Genomic DNA, 26,847 nt, shown 5'->3' on the forward strand with positions numbered 1-26,847 from the left:
GATATTACTCGGGGCAGAAGTAAGGAATTGTCTGTTTAGAAAGCTGGACTATAACTATTATAAGAGAACACGCTTTAAGGTAGTAATGGTTGCCTACAAGGTGTGGAGAGCAGTGTGGAAAAAGCTACGAATCGAGGGGGTTTGTTTCTGTACTCCAATAAACACACGCATTTTACTACCTGCTGTTTTCACCGGCAGAGTTGGAAGGACAAGGGAGTTACATATATAGGTAAACTATATAAGGATGGAGATCTGCTCTCCTTTCAGATGTTAGCCGATGAATATAAACTCCGGCAAACTGAATTTTTAAAATTTCTCCAGATGAGGGACTTCTTTTTGAAAAAACAAAGGACAATAGAGCCATATTTTTTAATTGAGGCTATCAGACGGAAGCAACGGATCGGTGGGATCTACAGTTGTTTATTAGATACGCAGAAAGATGATTTGGAAACCCAAAACATAAGATGGAGAAATAGATTGGGAGAACATGACATGCACAGAGAACAATCTATCGATATAGCAGGGAAAACTTTAATATCAGCCAATTTAAGAACACAACATTTTAAAACCATATCTGGTTTATACCATACCCCTGCGAAGATGATGAAAGGTGGGGGGGGGGGGGCTAATGATGGGAAATGTGTTAGATGTGGCTGATATTATTCATATTTTCTTTGCATGTGGGAAGTTGACTCAATTTCTGGACCATATTGAAGTTTCTTTTGGAAATTACGGGAGTTAAAATTAATATTACTCCGCCTATTATGTTAATGGGTACAGGGGGAGATTTAATGGAAGGACAAACAGTTTTTGAATTTAGCTATCTAATCTTCATAGCAGTGGCTGTAGCCCATCTTTGTATAGCCTCCTTATGGCTTCAAAAAGAGGTCACAACTTTTGAAATTTGGAGAGCTAAATTATTTTGTCACTTTTAATCTAGAACATAGTTTATACGCTCTCAAGGGGACACAGAAACGGAAACTAGGACTGTTAATCTGGGGCCCAATGATTCATGTATCACACTAGGGGGTTCATGAATAAGGAGTGAGTAATTGCATCTACATCACCACTCCAAACTATGTATCTCACAAAAAGTAATGGGATGCTAGTAACCAAATGTGGCCACTACTGTGTCTATCAGCAGGAAACAAAGAGAAAAAAGTCTTAATTTATAAAGATGAGAACCCTCACTCACCCAAAGGTGACATGCTTCATCATTGGGTACCCTCTTACACACTGCAACCGCAAGGTATACAGTGTGGGCTACAACTCTCCGGAAAAAGGGGGGGATGAGAGTAGCGTGAGGTGTTTTGCAAGGTTACAAATTTAGGCAATGGGAGTGAGGGGCAGAGTGCAAAATATAAAACAGAAAGTGCATTAAAAATAGCTCCTGGGTGACACAAGAAGTTTAATGATTGTCCCCATGGGCTAAGATTAAAAGCAAGTGATAAAGGACTGAAATAATGTCCTATTAGTCAATGGTCGACATGTTTCTGCCAATTGATTATAAATTCGCGGCATTCATCAGGACCTCCAACGCTGTCACTCTGCTAAAAATTAGGTGAAATATAAAAAGGAAACCATGCTTAATTTGATATGGTAGTTTTAGGACAGTGGCACCAGCTGCAGTCTGGTCCAGTGTCTACAAAAAACATACATAGGTATCATGATTATTGTAAATTTCAGCTTTAGTGTGCTCCCTACACAAAACAAAACACACACGTGAAAACAAACTTCACACGTGATATTTAAAATGTGAACACGAAAGTCACAACACTCACCTAAGGGGTAATATTAATTTACCTCCACCTTTAAGGGAGTATCGCCTCAGATCACAGTTTTCGGAGGGTAAAAACAACACAAAACAAAAGAAGAAAAATACAGGTCAGACTCCATCTATATACTGCATATAACAATAGAATGGATTATGTAAATCATTATATAAATAATGATCTCATATTCAAAAACATATATTGTCCTCTAAACCAAACTCGCACCGAGCCATACATATCGTCTCACAGAGTCTGTCTCATAGGATATAGGATCTGATAAGAACCCTCATATGTAAACCTAGAAGACAAAAAATGTGAGCGTTGGGCACCCTGAAATCTGCAAGTACTAGTCATAAGATCTATAATGACTAACATATTAATGTTGATATCAGCCATGATCAAAAGGCCAATTCACAATTGTGTCTCAACTACACGGCACACTGATATTTACGCTGGTGTTAATAACGTAAAAAGTCACCAACATTCATTACGTAAGTAACGGGACATTACAAGTTACGTGTATGTCCTATCACACACCCACCGCCTCCCCGTTACTTGAGAATATTCTGTGTTGTGTCCTTTTATGGCAATCACCCAAGGGGAAACCCGGTTGATTTCGGTATCCTTATATCACCTCACTGTGTTCACCGTGGTACTGTGACGACCCGGAAGTGTATCCAAACACTTCCGGGTCACCAAAACCAAGGGAAATGTAGTTCAACAAGCGCAATTGAACTACTCAATGGCGGGAGGGATTTTTACAATGAAAACAGGAAAACGGGCCCTACATCAAAGCCACGATCTATCAAATTAAAAGTGTGTTGCATAAAAAATGATAGTATCGCCTACATTATTCACAAAGACCCGATCTCTTGAGCACATTACATGTTGCCCAAAACAATCACCAATGATAAAAGGCAATCATGTATATAAATCTATACAGAGGGTGGAACCAATATGTTATCAGTACCGTGGTTGTACAGCCCTATACATACATCCAATAGATGAAATATTCAATAATCAGATGTTGGATGTTCTATATATTAAAAGGAACACAGCAATGTGTGTGTGTGTGTGTGTGTGTGTGTGTGTATATATGTATGTATATGTGTGTGTGTGTATATATATATATATATATATATATATATATATATATATATATATACATACACATACACACACACACACGGCATTTCGGAAATAGTCCCACGGTATATAGTAACATAAGGTATATTGAAAAATACCATATATCTGCGCCTTCAGCATCAAGCCAAAACAACCCACAGGTAAGTATTACACCGACCCCCAAGGAATGTCCTCATTCAGGCCTCTGATATGGCTTTTTGTACGGAACACCCACCGCTGTTCGCGGCGAAATAATACAGCTTCTACAGGGCCCATGTTGATATCCTAATAGGGTTTGTCAATAATCACCCCTTGTAGGTCGTTTTCTGTGTGTCCCTTCTCTAGATAATGTTTGGTCATGCGTGTGTTGGCTTTTCTACATCGAAAAGTACTACAATGTTCTGTGATCCTCTGGCGCACTTTCCGTGAAGTCATACCAATGTAAATCAATGAACAGGGGCACTTGATCATATAGATCACTCCACTTGAATTACAATTGGTATGTTTGTTCAATTTCCAAGGTTTATCCGATAGAATATCAACCTCTGTCACATGTCTAGTGAAAGGACATACCGAACCAGATCCACATGGGAAATGCCCAATCACAGGCTCCGAATTCCACAAGGTCATTTGTCTATACTGACAAGTCTTAGTTCTTGGTCTGGTATGTACCATCAAATCTTGCAAATTGCTACTGCGTTTTAATGCAAAAAGTTGGCGATCTAGTGTCAGATTTCCAGTGTTAAGAATGTGCCAATTTGAATTTATGGCTCTTTTAATATTTACAGTCAAATTACTGAAAGTAGTAACACAGACCATTCTGTCCATTCGTGGTTTAGTATAAGTTTCTAGAAGAGCCCCTCTGTCATTATTGCAGGCTCTTTTAATCAACGGTACTGGGTAATGTCGTACAGCCAATTCTTCACTTAATTTAGTGGCATGATTTTTATAGTTGGCTAGGTCAGTACAATTTCTCCTCAATCTGAGGAACTGGCCAACTGGCAAATTCGTAAGGAGTTCCCGGGGATGGAAACTGTGATAGCTCAGCAGAGAGTTCCTGGCCATGGGTTTTTGGTATAGTTCGGTATGTATCCTGCCATTATGTGGATATAGTCTAAGGTCTAGAAAGGCCAGGGAATGATTATTAAATTCACCAGTAAACCTCAAATTACCATCACGGGTATTCAACCACTCTGAAAAAGTTCCAAGAGATTCCTGGTCACCTTCCCAGATGACCAGGATATCATCTATGTAACGCTTCCATAGTTTCAATTTATTATGGAAGGGATTATCCAATGGGTACATGTGCTTAGTCTCAAAACCATGCATGTAGAGATTGGCCATGCTAGGAGCACAGGCGCTGCCCATGGAAGTACCGGTGGTTTGCCAAAAAAGGTCCCCTTCATAGCTAAAGAAGTTTTCTTCAAGATATATTTTGCTGTAAATTTCCAAATAGGGTTGCCTTAGGCAAGGGCGCCCTTGTAGAAGAGGATAATAAAATTTCCATTTCATTCATTTTTAAGATCAGTTTTTTAAATTCTCTGCTGCTTTAAAGATTAATAGCCTTAAGTGATTGCTAGACTACACCAGAGGGCTACCCTTAATTTATCACATATGTTGCTGCATTGTTTTCAGACTTTGTATGTACCATTCTAAAGTCAAATTCTAAGGTAGGCGCTCTTGGTTACATTATATCCGTGTAGATGTTTGGTTCAGCCTTTGAGCTCCAAATTCACTACCTGAAAGGTGCACTCACTCGCCTATTGGCAGTATCCACATTAGCAAAGTTAGTTATGTTGAGGTGATGATAGGGCCTAAGAAGAATGTTCAACCTGCCTAAGTAGCTTATATGGGGGAGTCTCTATGTAGTCACAAGCAATGTATTTCGATGGCCAGCTTTTGTGATAGAGTGGGGTAGAGAAGACTTTGATTCAGTAAGGAAATAAACAACCTGTAACAGAGCCCAAGATGACTGGCCGTTCAATTCCAAGGGGGTGTGAAATGCATAAAAGCAAGGGATGCTTTCTCGAGATGCTGGAAACCTAATCTGGAATATTTTGGTTTTACTTGTTAAACCTGGCATCTTTTGGCGTGTTTCCCCTGTCTTTTTGCCTTCTGACCTCCTGTGTTTGATGGTAAGCTGGACTTTGTGTTTGTTGGTTTAGTGTCTCTGCGTACCTTTTCTCTGCTATTCAGTACTAAAGTGCAAGTGCTCCTACTGTAAATTGTTATGATTGGTTTTTCATGATTGGGACATTTGATTTACTAGTACGTTCCTAGTACAGTGCGCTGTTTGTGCCCAGGGCCTGTAAATCAAATGCTATTAGTGGGCTTGCAGTACTGGTTGTGCCACTCACGCAAGTAGCCTTTCAAAGAGATCGACCTGCCACCGCAGTGTCTGCGTGCACTTTTTATTGCCATGTTGACCTGGCAAGTGTACACACTTGCCAGGCCATAACTACCCCTTTTCTTACATTTAAGGCACCCCTCCGGTAGTTCCAAGTTACCCCCATGAGCAGGGTGCAGTGTATGTGAAAGTTAGGACAGGTGCTGGTGTGTTTTACATGTCCTGATCGAGAAATACCGTGTATTTCATTTTTCACTATTGCAAGGCTGTCTGTTCCGTAGGCTATCATGGGAGCTGCCCTGTAACATTTTACAAGCTTAACTTTCCATTGGGACAAGATGGAGAAATAGAGTTTAGGCTTTCAGTATTCAGAATTCAAAAATACATCTTTTAGTAAAGATGATTTTCATTTTGTGTTTGAAAATGCCACTTTCAGAAAGTGGGCATTTTTTGGCTTAACCATCCTGTGGCTCTGCATGTTTGTGCATTTACTGTCTGGGTTGAGAGTAGCAGGAGCTGGGGATGTGCATTCACACTACACAGACATAAGGGGGAGGTTGAGGTGTGTCCTGCCTTTCCTGGGAGACTTATAGCCAGGCTGAATAGACCGGATTGCATTTAGAGTGGTGGGATGAGTGGTCGCTTGCACCTAAATGGACTGTGGCTACCTCTCACAAAGCTGTCTCCCCCTCCTGGTGTGAACCTGGTCTGAGCCAGGCAGAACTGGTTTATGTATGCCAGAGGAACTTAGTTTGTGCCAACTTCAAAGGGAAATGTGATATCAATATTGGGGCCCTGACACTTTGAACTCTTTGTCATGAAGAAGAGGCTGTGAGGCGGAACTACCCCTTTGCTTTGTCCTTTGCTGTATTGGACTGCAGTGGATGCTTCTGTCTTGGGCAGTGAAAGGACTAGAGTGACCTTTCTACAACTTCTTCTTCCGAGTATCTCCAAGGGCTTGAGTAGAGCTTTCCCCCTGTTCAAGAAGTCTCAGGAACAGCAAAGACTTAGCCTTCCTCTGGGTACCGCTTCTTTGACAGTGGGTCCGCAAAACAATGCCATCACTGAGACCCTGCTGGCTCCGTGACCAGAAGGCACTGCAGACGGGACCACCGCACTTTGCACCGCAACCCTGGTCTCACTGATTCCGTCTGCCACCGAGCTGCTGCTTGCACCGTGACCTGTGGGTACCGCACTATGCTCCGCCTTGCTTCACTCTGCCGCCCTGGTCTCCCTGACGCTGCGAGCGGACATTGCCACCACTGCCTGCACCGTGGTTTGGGGTCACCACTCGCAAGTTACACGAAGCGCCGCCCCATACCGTACTGCAGACTGTGCCCACCAACATCAGCCCCATTGATCTCAGATCACCAACAGATGCCTGGCCTGCACAGCGACTGTCTGCACCGCAACGAGCACCACCCCACTTTGCAGTGCAGCTCTGGTCTCACTGATGCAGCTGGATGACTGTCACCGAGCCGCTGCCTGCACCGCGACCTGAGGGCACTGCACATGGCACCGCTCTGTTCACACCGTAGCCTTGAATTCCACTGCGGTCACCCGACACAAAAGTTACTGTTTGAGGGTCTTTGACACCGCAGCCGGGCCGCACTGCCGCGGTCGGCCGGAACCAGGGGATTTGTTGGTTCAGACTGCCGTGGTTGCCCCGGATGAAGCTATCAACTTCATGGAACTATTTCTAAAGTCTATTTTTGCTTATTAATATTCTTGAATAACTGTGTTGGATTTTTATCCTATCGGTCTTGTTTTACACAGATACATATTGGCTTTTTTAAAAAAAAATTTAAACCTGGTATGGTGTCCTTTTTATAGTGTTTTCACTGTATTGCTGTGAGTTACGTGCAAATGCTTTACACATTGCCTCTGAGATAAGCCTGACTGATTGCGCCAAGCTACCAAGAGGGTGAGCAGGGGTTATTTTAGAAGTATATCTCTTTCCCCCCCCCCCCCCCCCCCCCAACCTGACTAGGAAAAAGGATCCCTACTTGTACAAGGTACAAACCCTTGCCAACTAGAGACCCCCATTTCTAACAGCAGTGTTTTTAGCCTCTTCATTTTGTGAACCTTAAACATTGTAATAAGCGAATATCATCTCAAACAGCTAGAATGGGTTTTTATGGCTTAAGAGATTCTGCGTCCAGAAAAACATTACATTTTTCTGAGCCTCAGTTAGGCCATTTTATGTAGCGTAAATCATGTCCCATACTGGTTACTGTTAGTTGTGTTTATGCACACAAAGAATGATTTAACCATAAAGGTTGTTGATTACTTTTGATGAGTTGCATAATCAACCATTTTGCCACTGCTATAATTTTTATAAACCCCTCTTATATATTTTCTATGTCATTTATTTTTGTGTATTTCGTAACTGATCCACTATTTCATAGTTGTGGGTGCTACATTAGTTCTGTTACATTTATCTACTAATAATCGTTTAAGTGACAAATTCATAAAAGGAAAATGAATGTGAGTAAAACTGGCATAATCCTGATTCATGAGTGAGGAAGGCTGCCTCAGTTTTTAGATTTCTGAGGTTAAATCCGTGATCATGAGGTTTGTTTGGTGCATAGACTGTATACATACGTACACATCTTATTGAGGCTGTAACATGCGGCTCAAAAGCATTCAAATGTTTTGTATTCTTTTGCAGCAGGATGCTTGCTTTCACTTAGTAGTGTATTGGATGCATTTGTGAATTTAAATGGCCAATTGAACAGTAAAGAGGTTATTGAAATCTAATTCACATTTCTCCAGACTTTGAATCTATGTTTCCAGAATTTCCAGAAAATAATCTGATGGTGCTTACTGTAACACAGAGAACTGAAAACGACATGACAATATGGAGTGAAGAAGTGGAAAGTGAACGAGAAATGCTGCTTGAAAAGGCAAGTAATGCTAGATTTTTTTGATTTTCAAGTAGGCGATAGTTAATGAGGAAAACACAATTTTTCTTGGTGCTGATCATTCAGTAGTCACCAAATTTGACAATTATTTTAAAATGTGCCTTCCTTTATGAAAATAGTTGAATATGGTTTTCATCCACAAATTTGACAGTAAGGTGAACAATTGATGTCATAGTTGCCTCATCCGTAGTTTACAATCTCATTTGTTTCCTCGTTTGAGCCCGTAACTGTCTTTCTTGGTTTTGATGACCAACCAAAAATCGCAATTATATTTTAATATTTAAATATACATATTAGCGTCAAGATAGTGACTGTGTAATTGTGGTTGAGCCTCAATTTGAATTGAAAAAAATTATTTTTTAATTGCTAATACATTTCTCCCGTTTGCTGAATGTGCATACCCTAGTGAAAGTGGCTTAGGTTGGGGATGCTAAAATTTGTGTAGGTCCATTCAAGGGAAAATAAGTTCAATGGGTGAGGTGTGTCAGTAAGCTTACTTCTCTCGTTTAAACTCCCTTAAGAAATGTTGCTGTCTGTTGCAGCGAAAAACTCTGAATAGACTTTCACCAAACTTGTCATGAAATAGAACGTCACCCAGAAAGCATGCTTTTTTTCGATTTGATGTAAATCGTTTCAGTAGTTTCTGAGATATTAGCTTTCAAAAAATGTGCTGGGCGAGCATGGAACAATTACAATATTAAAGATTTCTTGTCTGTTTAAACTCATGAGCTCAAGTTCAGTGAGTCATATTTGAATTTTTCAAGAATGTGAGAGGATAATCAGTGACTTCAATATATTTTTCTTTCTGGCCATCAAAATTCACAAATTTGGTGCCTTGAAACAAAATTTATAGAGAAGGCAAAGCATGATCAATGGTTCCAATGACCAAAAGGTGTTGGATATGATAGGACATGGCAAAAATTGTAAGAATAGTAAAAAAATGAATTTACTGTATGGTAAATTTGCGTGAATTTATGAAATCTATAAACACATGGACACCATTTTGTAATCACAAATGGGTACAAATGTACAGAATTTGCGAGTTTAATAAAAACATAAACATCTGGAAGTGTAAATTTGCAAGTTTGCATTAAATCACAATTTTCATAACGTAAAAAAGGTAGGAAAACAAGGTTATAGTTGGGTGCAACTTAGCTCAAAGGCTGTGTGCACTGTAGAATGGGTATATGAAGGTAAAAGAACTACATACTTAAGAAAACTCCCAGAAATTCCCCGAAGAGAGTTTAAGGTTTGTTATGGTTCAGTAAACCTGATAACCATCTAGGATTCTGTAGTTACAGTATACAGTGAACATAGCACACTATAACGAACCTCCAATGCTGTTTTCCTCGGATTGATAGCTTTTTTTAATTCCGTGGGCCATTCGCAACTCTGTGTACTGAGGATGGCCGGGAGGTCAGTTAAAGTGTGCATTGCATGTCATACCATGAAAATTTCAGTGGTTTTTGTTTTTGTTCTCTGAACTATAACATTTTACTTTTGTGTGTGTGTGTTTTGTGCTACAGGGGGCCCCCGGAGAGTGGCACGCACGCCGGTGGAGCAAACCCCGGCTAAATTAATTTGTACCAAATTACTTTCGTAAGCGCGCTCTCAGTAAAGGCAGGACTCTGTTCATAGAGTTTGCTGTTGTTTAATCACTTAAGCAACAGCAAACCCTATGAACACGGAGTCCTGCCTTTACTGAAAGCGCGCTTACGAAAGTAATTTAGAACTGATAAATATATGACCTAGTTTCCATAGGAAAAGCTTTTTTTTCGATTTGACAATAACTTCGACGCCGTTTGACAAATCTTCGAAATTTTCAAAACTAATGTACCACTCGCTTCAGCTGCTGTGTTGAAAGATTTCTCCGATATACAACTGTGGCCGCAGTGGACCCGTGAACCCTCCCGATCTTGTGCCTGGAAATCTGATAGGCTGGCAACACTTCAAACCAGGAAGTGTTTGCACCCATCTTGTGAATTGGTTGAACCAAGTCACAAGCAAAAATGTTAAAAAGAAAAGGGAGCATGGTAGAAATACCCTGGCCCTCTAAGCCTTTTCAGAGGGTCCCACAAAAAAAAGCACGGTGGGCTCCAGCCCCTCCCCCATGCAGCCCTGGGGACGTCACCTCCCCAGGGCTATATTTTATTATAATGCACGTGGGCTCCAGCCCTCCCACGCAGCCCCTGGGACCGCCACCTCCCTGGGGTTAATTGTGTGTAATGCAGGGGGGGCATGCGGCCCCCTGCAGCCCCAGGGACCGCTACTTTCACGGGGCTATATTCAAAATGGGAGGGACGGACAACGCGTCCCTCCTCCTGGGGACCACCATCCTCCAGGGCCAGCTCCAGCAATGTCCTGGGGTGCCCACCCTGGGACATTGCAGTTTGCACTTTGAAGAAGTGAGAGCATTTTGCGCTCGTGTGTTCAAAGCAGAGCACACTTTGCTTTTTACACGCAGGGAGATGTATGTCAGCAGCTCCCTGGGTGTAAAAAGCAATGCCGTCTCCTACGGGCACCTTTAGGCATCCTCCTCAGTCCCCAACAAGAGGCCATGCCCTGGGGATGGGGTCCCGGGGGCCAAAAATGGCTTAGGGAGGGGGCCACGCTGCCCCCTCCCAGTTTTTTTTTTTTTTTTTCTTTTTTTTTTTCCAAATCACAAATGAATTAAAGCCTAGTCACAGGGGGATGGGATCCCCGGGGCAGAAATCGGCCTCGTGAGGGGGGCCGTGTGGTCCCAAATCCTGTTTTTAATTTATTGAAATGCAAACAAATTGGTCAGAGTCCGGGTAAATGGGGTCCCGCCGGAGTCCCCGCCCCCTTTACCTACACTACTCTGCAAACACGCTCCTGGCGAGCTCTTGATTGGGGGATGAAGTCCCCTTCGCTGGTGAGGGTCTTTAGGGTCCAACTAGCCCACCTGTTACTTCCAGTAAGCCCCACACAGTGGGATTGCTGAGAAGTGGTCAGAGACCACGCCCTTTTTTCCACCACTCTGCAAATGCGCCTCTCGGCGCACTGCTGGTGGGGTGATGAGGTCCCCTTGCCTCCTGAGAGCCTCAGGACTAAAGTGGACTTCATCCCCCAAGCAGCAGTGCTGGAGAAAGGGGGTGTGGCCTCTAACCACTTCTCAACAGTCCAGCTGTGTGGAGCTTACTGGAGGTAACAGGAGGGCTGGTTGGTCCCCAAGGGCCCTCAAACGCCAAGGGGACTTCATCCCTCAAATAGTAGTGCCCCAGGAGGTGTGTTCGCAGAGTGGAGGAGACAGAGCGTGGCCACCGAAAACCTCTTGGCAAACCCACTGTGTATTTTTTTAACACCTTTTAAAAATATATATATATATATATATATATATATATATATATAATGTGTGTGTGTATATAAGGTGTAAAAAAAAAAATACAGCTTCTTTTGCTAGATGAAAAATGTAACGTAATTCACTACTATCTATCATATTGTAACTGATGACTTTGTGGCGTGTTAAAGTTGGTAATCGATGGAGATGTATGAACAAAAAAATCTTGGCATTGATGATGAAGTGGGTAACCTTTAGATAATGAGGAGCACCATCAACAAAAAGTGACAAGTCACTAGAGATTGAAAGGTTCTATATAGATCCATAGTGTTCTTATTGTCATGCAAAAAAACATCTGTAGAAGTGTCTGGGCCTTTTGAAAATCATGATACCTTTTCTTAGAATTCCTGCTCTCTTCGGTAGTACTTCCATTCTGTATTATTTGACTTCACTCTTTCCATTCTTCTAGTGTCTTCTATATCCTGCTGACTGTCCTAATTAAATAAGCAGTCCTTCTCTACTTATAAAATCCTGTAGTGATGGCATATGCAAAACAGAATTCTCTGTAATACCTTCAAGTAAAACTGGTATGCCAAGAGGCTCCATAAAGCAAGACATTTGTACAAAAGTTGACTTATTTTGATGGCAAAATCTCCATTGTGCCTTTGTCAGAATTCTGGAATTTTGGACTCCATTCCGTTTCCTATATATCATGAGTGATTAACATCATTGCAAAGCAGCTAAATACAAACTTGGACCAGTAAAAGCATAACAAACATATATAAGAGACTTTAGTAGTCACCTTACTCCCATACACCAAAAGCAAACCCACAATAGAATCTAGCTTGTTCTGAACATTGTTGGTTTCTGATGGTAAGTAACAACACAATGTAGCCTTATGAACAGGGGTGTAGAATTTTAATAAAATATCTACTTGTCCAAGGGGCAGGTTGCTTCATAAATCTACTTTTCCTATTACAAAATCCACTTGCCCCTTTTTAGGTCGAGGACTACCGGTCTGCCGAAAGGCAGAACCGGAAGTCGGAGATTTAATGACTTGGACAAGAGGGGCTTGATCCAGCCCCTCTTCTCCCCTGTTCTCCATTGGCTGGCCTCGTAAATGCTGGCCAGCCACTGGAGAAGAGGTCAGTCACTCCGATCAGGCCCCGTCCTTTTCGGATCGAGGGGCGTGTTTTTTAAAGAAAGTCTCATTCTCTCCTCCAGCCAATGGCTGGAGGACAGAAAAGACAAACACGCCCCCGAATCTGAAAAGGACACTGCGTTTCTCCGAGGCATTTCTGCTCTGCCTCGGAGAAAGGCGGTGGTGTGCTTGTCTTCTCCCCCTGCTCTCGGCTCCCTCTGCCGCTCACCTGAATAGATTTCCTGCACGATCCGTAAATATTCTGTTTTCTCTCTGCCCACGTTGGGAAGGAAGTGTCCGTGCATCGTGATCAGCTGTTTGTTACCTTTCCCCTTTAAGCTGCGGGCGCCATTGCAGCTGCTGCAGAAGTAATACGACGCTTCGTCGTCATAGAGACCTGTTTTGCTGACTTATTAAACCATGGCTGTCTCGCAGCTGCTTTTAAGCACGGGCAGGACCCGGTCCACTTACAGCCCTGGATTTAACTATGCAACATCATTTATGTTTTCTTCCTCCTTGTTCCAAGTAGGTCACGGTGGAGAGATCCAACGTAGGATTCGTTCGCATTCCTTCCTGGAGGAAGCGAAGAGCAGCTGGTGTCAGGACAAATGGCTGCAATAAACCTACCCCCGCCTTTCGTGGCTTTCTGCTTGAAATCCGCAGAGAAGAGCTCCTCGGCGTGTAGCGAGCCCCTGGGGCCATCTCCTCCCTCGATCCGCCATTGAGCCGGATACAGGAACACCACAATGCAGGTCCATCAAACACAACTGCCAACGGGCCACGTTGCCCGCGTGAAACCTTTAGCCAGCGACAAACAGGCTGCTTGCACGGCTTGAAAGCGCATATGCTATGGATGAACTAAACTACAAGTCACACAATGCAAAGCCTTTTTGGCTAAAGATGTCGCAGGAGGTGACAGGAGGCCCTCATTAACACTTAATTAAAGAAGGCGCCTTCATGCTTGATTATTTCCAATCCCTAACGGATCCAAAATAGCTGTTTAGCTTCGCAGGCTTCTCCATTCTCGCTTTCCTCGTTTATTTTAAGGTAATCAACAGTGCCCTCCCTGTGCTAAATTCATGTTGGTTTTAGCACTGACATTCTAAGGTCAGTGGCATAAAGCATAAATGATGCCCCCCCCCCCCCCCCCAATCTCGCTGCAATTCATTGGCCTTGGGCTGAATGTGCCCCCCCACTTGAACGGTTGCGTGCCCCCCTGGGGGATTAGGGGACCCCTGCGTCGCGGGAGCTTCAGGAAATGGTTTTGGAATCGCCCTGTGTTGTGATGGAAGCCAAGGGGGTGGGGCAGTCTGCCTCTTCCCGCCGGTAACACCCTGGCCCTGCTGTCTGAAATCTGCTGTTGTCCTACACGGTGTGGATTACCCTCTGCCGTGCACCTTATGCTGGTAGCTGCTGGTGGTGAAAGGACATCTCATCCTGGTACATGTTTTTAGCCACGTGAACCGAAAGGGTCTGAGACCTCAGCAGCCCACAATCAGAGCAGTGGCCATGGGCGGTAATGGAAGCAACAAAATTAGGCCCCATCCCGTGGTTTGGTAATAAAAACAGCCATGGATTGGGGTCAAGTGACCCACGGTGTCACTGCACCTGCTGCGCCATTGAAAACGACATCCTTAAATTAGACACCTCTCTCATACTGTTTCCATATCGTTTTTTCAACAAGAAAATCATGGGATGCTGAAAAAATACATCCGTCTAGCCTCCCTGCTCATCCCAACTACAATAGCCCGATTTTAAAAGAAAAAGCTCTTCCAACCCCTGCCACGAGCCAGGCAACAGGCTAAGATTCCTTGCGCCATGTAAATGTAAAACGCGTGTGTTTGGAAGCGGAATGTGAGGAGGATGGGAGGAGGTGGGAAAGGAATGTGTTCTGCTGGCAAAGTTGATGACTTCAACACAATGAGACCATATTTAAATCTAGGCTTTGCCACCTCACGGACTGGGAGACATTTTCTGGCGCCTGTTTGTATGGTTAGCCTGTAAATGGTCCATAGTCCTGTTTGTAAACCTAATTCCCCAGGGAAAACCTTCCTTGGGAGCACTACCTCTACTACCACAATTATTTATGTAAACTTTGAGGTTTTGGAATAGCCTCTCTTTTAGGCACATTAATATCTGTTTTCTTTAAATAGCGCCTCTCTGAAAGTTTGACGTTTCTCAGCGTCATAAATACGAGTGTGGCATTATTGCCTTACCGCTGCGCCATGTTTTATTTTAGTCATCAGATTTTTTTTTAACAAAATAATTAGTTTAAAAACAGAAAGTGGAGGACTCTTATTTTTAATGTTGGGATGCCACCTGTCACCTTCAATGGTGTGAGTGAAAAAAGACTGTCCGCTGAAGACCTGTTTCTCTCAAGGATGTTCGGCAATCAAAGACACATTTTGTCCTGTTTGCGGCTCACCGAGCGAGGCAACTGACGGTGCAGCTATAATTTTATGATTTGCATTTACACCCTCGTTGTTTCTGTGTTTTGTACTGCACACAGTGTGCTTGCACATGGCTCTCTGCGCTCTGCCTTCGCCAGCGTAAACCGCTCTGGCCACGTGGCCCGCGCTATATAAAATCCAAAATAAATAAGCCACGGAGAGCAGTGCTTGGGTGTGGGGGAGGGGCTGTTTCCTATAGGACAGGTTCTGAGAACACACTAACAAGGTCTCTTAGGCACACGAACAAGAGCTACACCATATGCTAATAACATTTGCACCCCTTTTCACACTTGCTCCTACGAGGGCAAGGTGTAACAAGCATTTACAATGCAATGGTCTCTGCATTGGTAAAGTTAGAGCTATTGGCATTGCTCATGACATTATTTTTGTTTATGTTTTTAAAACATTTAAAGAAACGGCATTGTCATGAGCAATGCCAATAGCTCTAACTTTAACAATGCCGAGACCGTTGCATTGTAAATGCTTGTTACCATGTAGTGCAGCGACAAATTATCACCGAAATCTGGTTATGTAAGAGCTCTGAGATAGCCTCTCTGATTATGCCAGGACTCTTAGCGTTCGAAGACTTGCAATCCCTATATGTTGCCATGTTTTCGCAGATCTGATGGTAGTGGTAAGCAATAGTTCCAGGCTTAGAATGCCCATTTGAGTCTGTGCAAACCTACTAACTTGCAGGTTTTAAGGGTTTTCAACAACTCTTCTCTTATCTTTTCCCACACTGAGAAATGTTGGAAATTTACTCCTGACTATGGCAGACGTTAACCTTCTTCCAAAGTTGGGGGAAAAAAGTGGTTGGATGGATAGTGAACTTGCAAACACTCAGATTTTCGCATAAGCAAATCTACACATGCATATTTGCTCATGCTAAAATGCAGTTCACAAATATTTTCTAGGAGTACTATTTCTTGTCCTACTTCTGTAAATTCTTGGGAATTCACGAAAGCCGTATAGCTGCACTTAATGCAAGGACATATACCATGGGTGAACTTTTGAGACTTTTCTTTAATAATTGTGCCCCTAATTTGGTCTGGCGGTGACAGTGATCTTTTGTGTTTTTATTGAAATTCTCTCCTCGCCTCTTTTTTCCCCCCTCCCCCCATTTCACTTTGAGTGACAGGATTCTGCTCTTTCACAAGGAGCATATCGGCGCACAAAGTAGTTTTGTTCAATCCCAGTAACTACTGTGACAGTGTGTGCTTTTTGAGACCAAAAAACTATTTTTGATTTTGCCAATGTTTTTTTATAATGGTGAGGGCCCGACAGCTCCCACAACGATACGGGTTTACAAAAACCATGCCAAAAGAATTCACACATTGACAAAACTAAAAAGCTGGCCACACATTTCAGACCTACTGGCTTTGCCAATGCTTGTTTATTTTTGTTTCCCATAATTTTTTTGAAACTGGTTACACTGTTTTTCCATTATGAATATTTTTGGGAAATACTAGCATGCATCAAAATGGTTTTTTTTTCCTGCTTTTATTTGTTATAGACTTTTTTGTTTTTGTTTCTAAAGCAAAGAATCATCAATCTTGCTTTCAAGCTTCAGCAAATAATTGCATCAAATCAGAGAGCATTCTGGTAGCATTATACATAGCCTCATTTTGCTGAACATTGAAAACGTGTGTACACATTTTTAGGTCTCGCCCGAGCCAGCCCTTGTGCTGGTCTGGCGAGACTTTTAGTAAGGGCTTCAAAAAATGTTACCATGGCCGGCCTACAGCTTGCGTGCGGGTGCGCGCTTACGAGCAGAGGCGCCATATGGCTTTCCTCTCGCTCTCCCGTGTGCCTTGCTCTGCCTCTGTCTTGCTCGCCCCTCCCCCTCCATAGAGCGCGTCTCGCGGCCACTCGTCTTGCGAAATCGCGGCCAATGCTTGTTCCTTTTGAAAAGCATGTCAGCCTGAAGGTCTCAATACACTATGCAGCCGCAGCTTATGTTCATTGCTCCCAGTTTTAAAGGTGCAGCATTATTGCCCTTGTGTTTCCATTCGCACAGTTGCCTCTTTTTCTGTGGCTTCTTTCCGCCTTCCTTTCAGACTTGCTACCGTGGGTGCTGCTCTAGCGTGCATTCAAATGTAATGTTCTTAGCAAAGTTAAGAAATAGAAGGAGGCGCAGGCAGGCTTTGAAGGGAAGGCGCGATAAAAGAGCAGCAGGCTGTTCCCAGCTGGTCTCTTTGAACATCCCCTATCGGAGGGATTTCCAGACTTATGGGGATTAGACTCGGGGCACATCTGTCGGATCATTATGCACGAGGGATCTCCTGCTGTTTCCTTCTCATGCTTCACCTATGCGCCATCATTCAAAGATCATTTTAATAAAACGCATTGTAATAAAATACAAACATTTAGTAAAAAATAATAGAGCAGCGTGCCTGAATGCAGTGTAATTATTTCTACAGGATAAATCCGCTCAGACCAAAGCATTTATAAATTTCCTTGCTGCCAAAAGCAATACTGTGTTGTGAAGGTTTAAGAAAAGAAACTATAATACAAAGCAGGTATAAGAGCGCGTAAGTGTTTGTGAAGAGCACTTTTACAGGTAGCAAGGCTCTTTAGTGCTATCAGACATTTCAATATTTCAACATTTCTAAACTGCTATAAGAAGCTATACTAGAAAAAGCTAACAATTTAAAGTTACCTTTTTAATTGCAATATTGTAATAACAACAAAAAAAAACTTCAATAAAAATGCATCTGGCATGTGATGAAAAGACGCCTTAGGAAGTTGGTGTAAAGTAATAGCCGTCTCCATTTCTGACTGTATCTTCTGCATATAAACTATCATAATTAAGACTTTTACATCTGTCCATCCTTGTACCTTAGGAACATTTTTTGTACCTGGCTTAAATACCTAAGCAACAAGCATTGGCATAGCCTATATGTCTCGACTTTGGGACTTTATAAGTGTTTAACCATGCAACAGTTAATGTTGTTGCCCCAAGGATATTGTGCTGCATAACTAAATACTTATAAGGTCCCAAGAGCGAGACCTATTGGCTATGCCAATGCTTGTTATACTGGATCCACTGTCAGTAGTGCAGTCGGAGCTTGCAACATTTACTTGGAGCGCTCATTCTAATAATAAAGGCTTTCAATTAATAAACCATAAATAGAGGTTTGAACAGCATTAACATATGGGCAGAAATATTACCTAAACTGCCGACAGTGCCCTTCCCTGATCCATAATGTGGCACTGCAAACTGGCAGCCATAGGGTTTGTACTGCAGGGGGTTGGACCTACTTGTTCAAAGGACAAAATACACATGAAAACTTGTTGCGCTTGACCCCAAACAATATGTCCCTGCTTATGAATTCTATATAGTGTTTGTATCAATGTTTTATAGGTTATTTTTCTGTTTAACCACTATGCACATTATTTTAAGTGATTAACAAACTGTAGAGCAAGAGCCCTTCATGAGTTGAAACCGTTCTCAAGAAACTTACGTAATCAATTAATCTGCCTCTTGCTTGAAAGTTACATTTGAATCCTTGTGAGTGCAGGCTTCTTGTGGCCTTTCGTCTCAGGTTAGAGAGACGTCCACCCTCTGGATAACCCTATACTTATCTTATGGTATCACAAATACAACATTCTCTCATTACGAACAACACACACATGCAAATCTTTCACACCCATATCCCCTGTCCTGTTAAGCGCAGAGTTAGAATCGCCTGTGTTTGTGCTATTCAGTCAGATTGACTCTTCTCTAAAGTTTGTTTCTTAAAGCAGTGGCCTAATGTCAATGGACTTCTTCGGTTACAAGTCAACTTGTGTGAGTTCCTTTTACTGCGATTTCACTTCAACACTAGTTTGGTTTGCCAAAAAGTTCCACTCTCATCCTATCCTGCCTGCAGTGGAGATTTATAATGCTCCGTTCTGGGTTGCTGCATTGAATGGTGCAGGCTTGTGGGGCCATTGTAACACGTCAACTTTGGAGATTGACAAAAATAACTTTAGCAGGTCACTTTTAAACCTCACCCATGGTACCAGTCTGCTTCCTTGAGACTAGATCTCACTTTGAAACCCAATATTTGTTGAAATATGCTAACTTAAGCCCTAACCTGTACTGGAGTTGAATATGAAGCACTATACAGCTGACACCTTTGCAGACCTCATTAGTTGCTCTAATAGGCAGAGGATCCCTTTGTTGGCTAATGTCAAACAGGTTCTGCTTGACCTAGGATTGAGAGAGTGTTGGAATGACTCGTCGTCAATCTTTGCGTCCTAGAAGGCTGTTGCAAAGGATAGATTTTGGGCCAAGTTCATCGCGCAAAGTGAATCATCTGGCACTTCGAGTAGACGGTCCAAAGATTTTCTCCTTCACAAAAACATATTCTGGGCTGAGGAAATTATAGACTTCATGAGTCCCACACTTGTGAGGTACTTCTCGAAATTTAGATATGACATTTTACCTACTCTGTCCCTTACTTCATCCTGGCCATCATCTATGAGCAACTCTAAGACATGCCTGCTGTGCAACTACCCTATAGAGACAGATGAACATTGTTTGGTTTTTGCCCGACATATTCAAGATCTCGTTGGATTAAACCTGTGTGCCGTTGGGGCTAACCATTTGGGTAAATGTGCTACGAATCTGCAAAAGTAATTCTATCGGCCTGTCTGATTGGAATACTCATACTGGCCTTCTTACCTCCCCAGCATTCTTCTTGTAGCTCCAAGGTTGATTAATTGGTGCAGTTACGTTTTAAAACTGATCTTTAATTGTTGCTGGTTTTAGCTTGTGGGTGGTTTTTTTTCTCGTTTTTATGTGCATGCATCCGCGGCTCTCATTGCTCCACCTGTGTGAATACACAGCGGATCCAGCCCCCAATTATAAGAAATATATACTCACTCACACTTCCATACACCGACTCAGACCCAAAGAACAACCCCTGGGCTTGCACCCTGACAGTCACACACCTGTACCGCCGCCCACACAGCCATGCAGCCGCCCACACAGCCATGCAGCCGCCCACACAGCCATGCAGCCGCCCACACAGCCATGCAGCCGCCCACACAGCCATGCAGCCACCCACACAGCCATGCAGCCACCCACACAACCAATCCACACAGGCACGTGGCCACTCCACACAGGCACGTAGCCACTTACACAGCCTCCCACGCAGACACACAGCCACCCACACAGGCATGCAGCCTTTTAAGCCGCCCAGCCCCCAGTCTTTACAGTGAAGCCCTAACCAAGACTTCCTGTGTTGCTGTCAAAACTCCTTAATCGGGTCCCACCAAAAGTTTAAAAGGTGCAAGGAGATTTAAACAAGCATACTGTAAAGCAGATCTGGTATGGTGAGTAGGCAAACTGCATCCCCAATCATGTTCAGAGACACTACTATGTCTTGGAGCAGGAAGGGACGTACATCACCCTTAACCACAAAAGTGGTAGTTGACACAGTCTCAGGAACTATGGTCCTACCTTCTCTCCACATTGATCTTTAGGGGAGCTTCCATACTGCAAGCAAAAATACAACCCTCCTACCATAAACCACTCCACTTAATCAAATAGCATATATGCACTTGTCACAATTGATGCCTTAATGGTCTATGTCCCTTGAAGGCCAGGCTGAGAAAGTAGTATGTGATGGGAAATGTTGCTCCCCAATTAGTAAGTAAAAAATGCATTAGTAATGTAGCACTGGTGCTTGGGAATGACACTGCTATTCTACATATTAAACCTCATGGAGCACATCGCAAAAGATATAGTGAGCACCAGGTAGCATTACATTATCTACTTCTATGATAGTTTGAAGGGGATCCTGGAGTGTTTGAAGGGCACATTCAATAGTATTCTTCCCTTGTTTACTGTAGGACAACAATAACTGGGATAAGAAATTAAGCAGGAAATGTTCTGAGTTAAAGTTACAAGCAAGTAATTTTATTGGTCTTGTTTGTCTTGGTCTGTCCACAAACATGACTGACTTATTATGGGGACATGACTTAATATAGGTAAGTCCTGATGATGGTCGCTGACCCAGGTTGCACTCTATGGAATAACCAAAATATGTTAAGTAAGGAATCATTCTGGGTGGCAGGCCAATACTATTTCATTACCATCCTGTAGAGTTCCTTTTTGAATCCTTTCCCAGCTAAGAATAAACTTAGTGTGGGCACATGGCTTATGTAGTTTTAACTATTGAAACATTCAAATCCCTAATTATAGTACCCTGTGCTTCCACTACATGTTTGAGCCCATCCAGACACACATATATATATATATATTACCGCTGCAACTCTCCTCCTCACATATGACTTCTCTGGAGAAAGAAAGCACTCGCGGGGGGCCGTTTCCGTGATTTTATTAACCGGAAACTTTACACGTTTACAAAACAGACGCGTTTCGGTAACAACCTTTCTCTATGTTTACCGAAGCGCCAACGAGCCATGATTTTTAAACATTGGTCAATTACATGAACATCAAAAGGGGACTATCGCATATAGCGTTGTCCCACACATTTCCTCCACACCATTAGCGCCATCTTGAAATGCCCAAGCAATATACAGACAACTCAAAAAGCTTTAGTACTCAAACATCTTAGTACAAATCTGCCCCGTCAAAAGTAATACATTCAAACCGACCGATGGGCGATGTGCGCCGTTACCAAAAATTCATAAATTATGAATTAAGCACTCAAAACATAAAGCCCTGGATGGGCAGTTCCTTGGAGAAAATCGATACTAAAAATTCTAATCATGCCTCAGGCAGCCTAATTGTATATTCTGCTTCAAACAATCGTGAACTTTTAACCTGCACGTGTCGTTAAATGTTCAAGAAAATGTTGCAAAAAAATATCGTTAAGTTTTAAAAAATGTATGAACTTTTAACCTGCACATGTTGTAGACTGTTCTAGAAAGTGTGTTGATAGAATACGTTGCACTTCTGACTTCTATGTGTTGTTGAATATTAAAAAAACGGTTCATATGGAAAATTAAAAAGAAACCAATAGAGAAGTTTTGAAACCTAAAAGAATCAAGGAACTATTCTAATTTATTCTTATCATGTATTTATGTGTGCAGCAACAGAATTATAGACACAACAGCACTAGGAAGAGGAAGAAGCAGGGAGTGGGGGGAGGGGGAGATGGGCAGAATGGCACACATGCACAATTAAGTACAACACACATAGACTAACAATGGCCAAAATGAAACACACCAACACAAGTCACACAACCCACCAACATCACACCACTAAACGAGCATAGAAGTGAAAACCACACTGCATTCATACAGGATGTGTAGAAAGGCCAGTCGTTGGTGTTGTGGGATGTCTGCGACCGTGATCATCATGGATGAGATGCCCAGCATGTGGCACATGGTTGAGTTCACTGTGTGTTATATTAACAAACGGCTGCTCCTCCCTCCCATGAGCCCCCACACTTTTGTACGGTGCGCTGTTGTATCTCATGCACTCGTACAGCACACCATTGTAATGCCTATTTGCACATGTCCTGCTACATTCCAACTACACCATCACAGTGCCTTTTGGAGGTGGTGCATGCCACTTTACAACATCGACTGCGGCTCTTGTAGCAGGCCACACCAGAACACAGAGACACACTTACCGCACTTCCTGTACACGGACATGTCCGAGACACCACGTTCCCCTTGCCGGATAGGCACACCCCTGCACTGACCTGAGAACCCCAGACCAGCACACGCCAGTTGTGCATGCAGGAGGATGCGTGCGTAGCTACACGTCCAGGCTCACTGCCAACGCTGAGGTGACAGCACACTGTGATGTTGCAGGGCTCGTGCCTATCGTGCTAAGACAATGACCACAGGGACACACTTACTAAGATGTGGGTTTGGGGGGCATTGGCGGTCCTGGAGTTGTTGAGATGAGTCTTCTGGCCCTCATGGGTATCCCTGTATCATGCTCATTGACTCTATGGCACCTGTGGGTGTTCTGGTGTGGCTCTTGGCTGTGTTCCCTTTCATGGTGCAGGTAGTTGTCCTGCTTAACACCAGCAGAAAAAGGTGTAAAATCCCTGGTGCTAACGTGTCTTATCGCCGGAATTTGTTTCACATTGCAATTGGTGTGAAAGTTGTGATGTGATTTTTTTTTTTTTTCGTGTGCAGAAAAATATACGAACTGAGCAGTGCATCTCGTCAAGATCCAGCACCTGACGCACTATTCCCAATCAATATAAATACAATGAGATTTCTTAATAGATTTTGTGTGTACACTGTAAGTGCAGCCAATACCTCAGTGCAATTCAATACAGGATTTTAGTATTTAGAATAAATTGGAAAGGTGCACCTCGTGTCTTTTTGCACGAGAACGGCTAGTCTCCATTTCATTATCAGCACTTTAACTGAAGTAAAGTTGAGATGAAATCTAACACACTATACAGAAGTTGGTGCAAACTGCAGATATCACCAGTATTCCACCGATAAGTGCCCCAAAATTTAACACCATGGTGGACTCCATCAAATAACAGTAATAAGAACAAGAAAGAGTCACACAGCAGTTAAGAGAACAACCAAAAACGTTATTATTTTTTTCAAACTTTATTTTTTTATTAACATATATATGAACGATAAACTAATAAACAAAATGTAACAACAATAATACAAAACAACAAGGCGGAACACTCCTGTAGACACCATGGATGTCGACGACAGACCTGGAAAATCAGAAAGATTGTTAAAAAAAAAACCAACATGGTATTCTCAACAAAATACCACAAGAAACAAATCACAGATATATAAAATGCATACAGCTAACAAAAAGTTTAACTTACAAAAACTGTAAATGTTGCCGCTTTAAAATATTTACCGAATCTGAGAATTTTTTTTGCAGAAGGAACCACGCCCACAATGTTTTTATTCAGTGGTGAGGACATTTTTTACTTTTTCCAAGGGGCAAACAAAGACCAATGCCACCTTGATCATGCACACGATTTTCAAAAGAGTTCTGTTACGAGGGGATTCTAACAAAAAATACTCATGCAGCACGGCAAGTATGATGAAACACCTAAGGACCCTTCATCCAAACAATCTTGCATGACAAGAGTGCAAACAGGTGAGAAACACTCCTATTCTGTATCTGTAAAAAAGAATCGCAAATAAATGTATATTAATAACTTTCAAATTGACACTATTCTATTACTGTACAAACACATTTTATATAAATACTGACTAAGAATCTATGTCCCTGAACCACAAGTGTGACGATGGTTAAAACACTAGATGCATAGTGCATACTACTTTGAAGCAGTTCATGCCCTAAAGCCTACCTCACTAAAACTCTGCATGCTAACTGGCTAAATGATTACAGTACTATAAGGAGACACACTGGGTGAGTGACAGGGTGTTTGCTAGAAGAGTATGAATACTAACTAGGGAATTGAAGGTGTGAAACACAACTGTGTAGGTGATTAGAGGACTGCATCCATACTGCACAGGCATTTAAAGCAGTCCATGTGCTAAGGCCTGGCTCACTGCATGACTACTTGGGTACTGACTGAATGAATAGAGTACAGCAAGGAGAGTGCCTAGGAGAATTTATAAGTGCTAGGCTTTTCGCACAGGGAATGGATTAGTATTTGGTACTGAATGGGTCACTAGAGGAGTGCAAAGGCAGTGACAAGTGCTGGACTGTATGGATACTGACTAGGAAATTGAAAGTGTGAAAGACAAGTGTCTAGGTGGTTAGAAGACTGCATGCATAGTGCATAGGGTTTTGAAGCAGTCCATGTGCTAAGGCCTGGCTCAGTGCATGAATACTTAGGCACTGAGTGAATGATTAGAGTACTGCAAAGATAGTATCTTGGTGAATTTATAAGTTTTTGGGTTTTAGCACAGTGAATGGATTAGTACATGGTGCTGAATGGGTCACTAGAGGACTGCAAAGGGAGTGACCGTGTGTTTCCTGGAAGTGTATGGATACTGACTGGGGAATTGAAGGTGTGAAAGGCAAGTGTGTAGGTGGTTAGACGACTGCATGCATAGTGGATAGGGATTTGAAGCAGTCCATATACTAAGGCCTGGGTCACTGGATGAGTACTTGGGTACTGACTGAATGATTAGAGTACTGCAAGGAGTGTTCCTGGGTGAATTTATAAGTGGTTGGGTTTTGGTGCAGTGAATGGATTAGTACATGCTGTTGAATGGGTCTCTAGAGGACTGCAAAGGAAGTGACAGGGTGTTTCCTGGAAGTGTATGGATACTGACTAGGGAATTGAAGGTGTAAAAGACAAGTATATAGTATGTTAGAACACTACATGCATACTGCATAGACATTTGATGCAATCTATTTGGTACTTAGAAACTGACTAAATAATCACACTACTTCTAGGACAGTGCTTAGGTAAAACTTTTAAATTTTCAGTTCTGCCACAGTGAACAGAATAGTACATGGTACTGCACCTTAGTGTCAAACCCTGACTCATTTTATCAATGCATAAGTAAAGACTATCTTCTAATGCTACTAAAACTTGACAACATGACCGGTTTTAAACACAATGTTACCAAATGCTTCTCTCACCGTGCTTCCCAAATGCACACAGACTCACTGTGTGATTCTAGACAAAAACACCATCCCTTGCACTATACCAAAACACATTTTTTCATCTAGAAGTAGTACTACATTTTAGTATAGAAACATAACATAACTCATTTCACAAATTCATAAACCATGACTGGTTTCTAATTCTACCAAAATATAAAAACAACAGTTATCTGTCTGCAAACACATGAAAAACACAAATGCTTATCACAAAATGGTTTCTACATGCACACACACTGTCAATAAGATTGTAGAGAAAAAAAGTACTCCCTACACTTTTAGCAGGAGAAATACATTAGTCGGATTAAAATCAAAATAGTCTACATACATCCCCTCACAATTAAATAACTCATCTTTCAAGTTCTTTTGTAGATTAAGAAGTATATCAGTCACTCACCATATTTTCTTTTACAGAATCTCTGCACTGTGCACCTCTCAGCAAAAACAAAGAATGAAAAAGTTTCCCTTTCATTTTCCACACATATACATGTAAACATCAAATCACAATCCTTCACACACAAACTCCAAAAGCAAACACACATTTCTATTGGTTAAACATTTCAACCCTTTCTAACTTAAATACATTTCAACCCTTCCCCCAATCTGCCTTCTGCCTGTTACCATAGAAACAGCTCATGGAACACTGCACTGAGCTCACAGGTCACAAGATCAGCACACAATGTTACTAAACAAGGCAGGAAGTGTGCTTGACTTTTCAACATATCAGCTTATCATATATAATGTTCCTTACAATCTGTTTTTGTTAACCAATAAGAATCATACCTTTAAAAAACAGAAATATACACCCTACCTTTCAGTGTAGAAAGTAGTCCTACAACCAATGATTTCTTGTCTTTTTAAAAAAAACATTGCCGTGGATCTGTGCACCCAACGCGTGAGAATCCATGCACCCAACGCGATAAGATGCGCGCACTGTGCGCGCATTTTGCCATTTAAAAAAAAAGGGGGGGGGCCTATGCACCTCTAGAGGGTCAGAGTATTTCCACTCTGCCCCCTTTATATGTTTTACACACTTATTCCCCTTGCTTCTTCAGCCTCGCTTCTACCGAGGCAGAAAATGGCCGCCAACAGTTCCTGGTTTCGAATGTAGAGACACTCGACAGCCAATTAGCATTCAGCGCGCGATCGGGAGGGTGCGCGCTCGGTTCGGGGAGGATGCGCATACGGTGCGTGTAGGGTGCGCGGATCCTCCGCGGCCATAGATATGTATGTACTTTTAACTCTAATTT

At 42.4% G+C, this 26,847-nt stretch overlaps 1 protein-coding gene across 3 annotated transcripts in view; it reads left to right on the plus strand.

Annotated features, from left to right (window-relative positions):
• MMADHC (metabolism of cobalamin associated D) overlaps positions 1–26,847 on the plus strand; it is a 71,368-nt gene that overhangs the window by 32,826 nt on the left and 11,695 nt on the right. For 2 of the 3 annotated variants that reach the window (XM_085645603.1, XM_085645605.1), the window contains exon 6: positions 8,020–8,150. In XM_085645603.1, the coding sequence (XP_085501729.1) occupies positions 8,020–8,150 (131 nt within the window). The remainder of the gene's footprint in view (positions 1–8,019; positions 8,151–26,847) is intronic. The other variant, XM_085645604.1, reaches the window with a different exon arrangement.

The sequence above is a fragment of the Triturus cristatus genome, chromosome 3_1 (genome assembly GCF_964204655.1).
Source record: "Triturus cristatus chromosome 3_1, aTriCri1.1, whole genome shotgun sequence".
Taxonomy (NCBI): domain Eukaryota; kingdom Metazoa; phylum Chordata; class Amphibia; order Caudata; family Salamandridae; genus Triturus; species Triturus cristatus.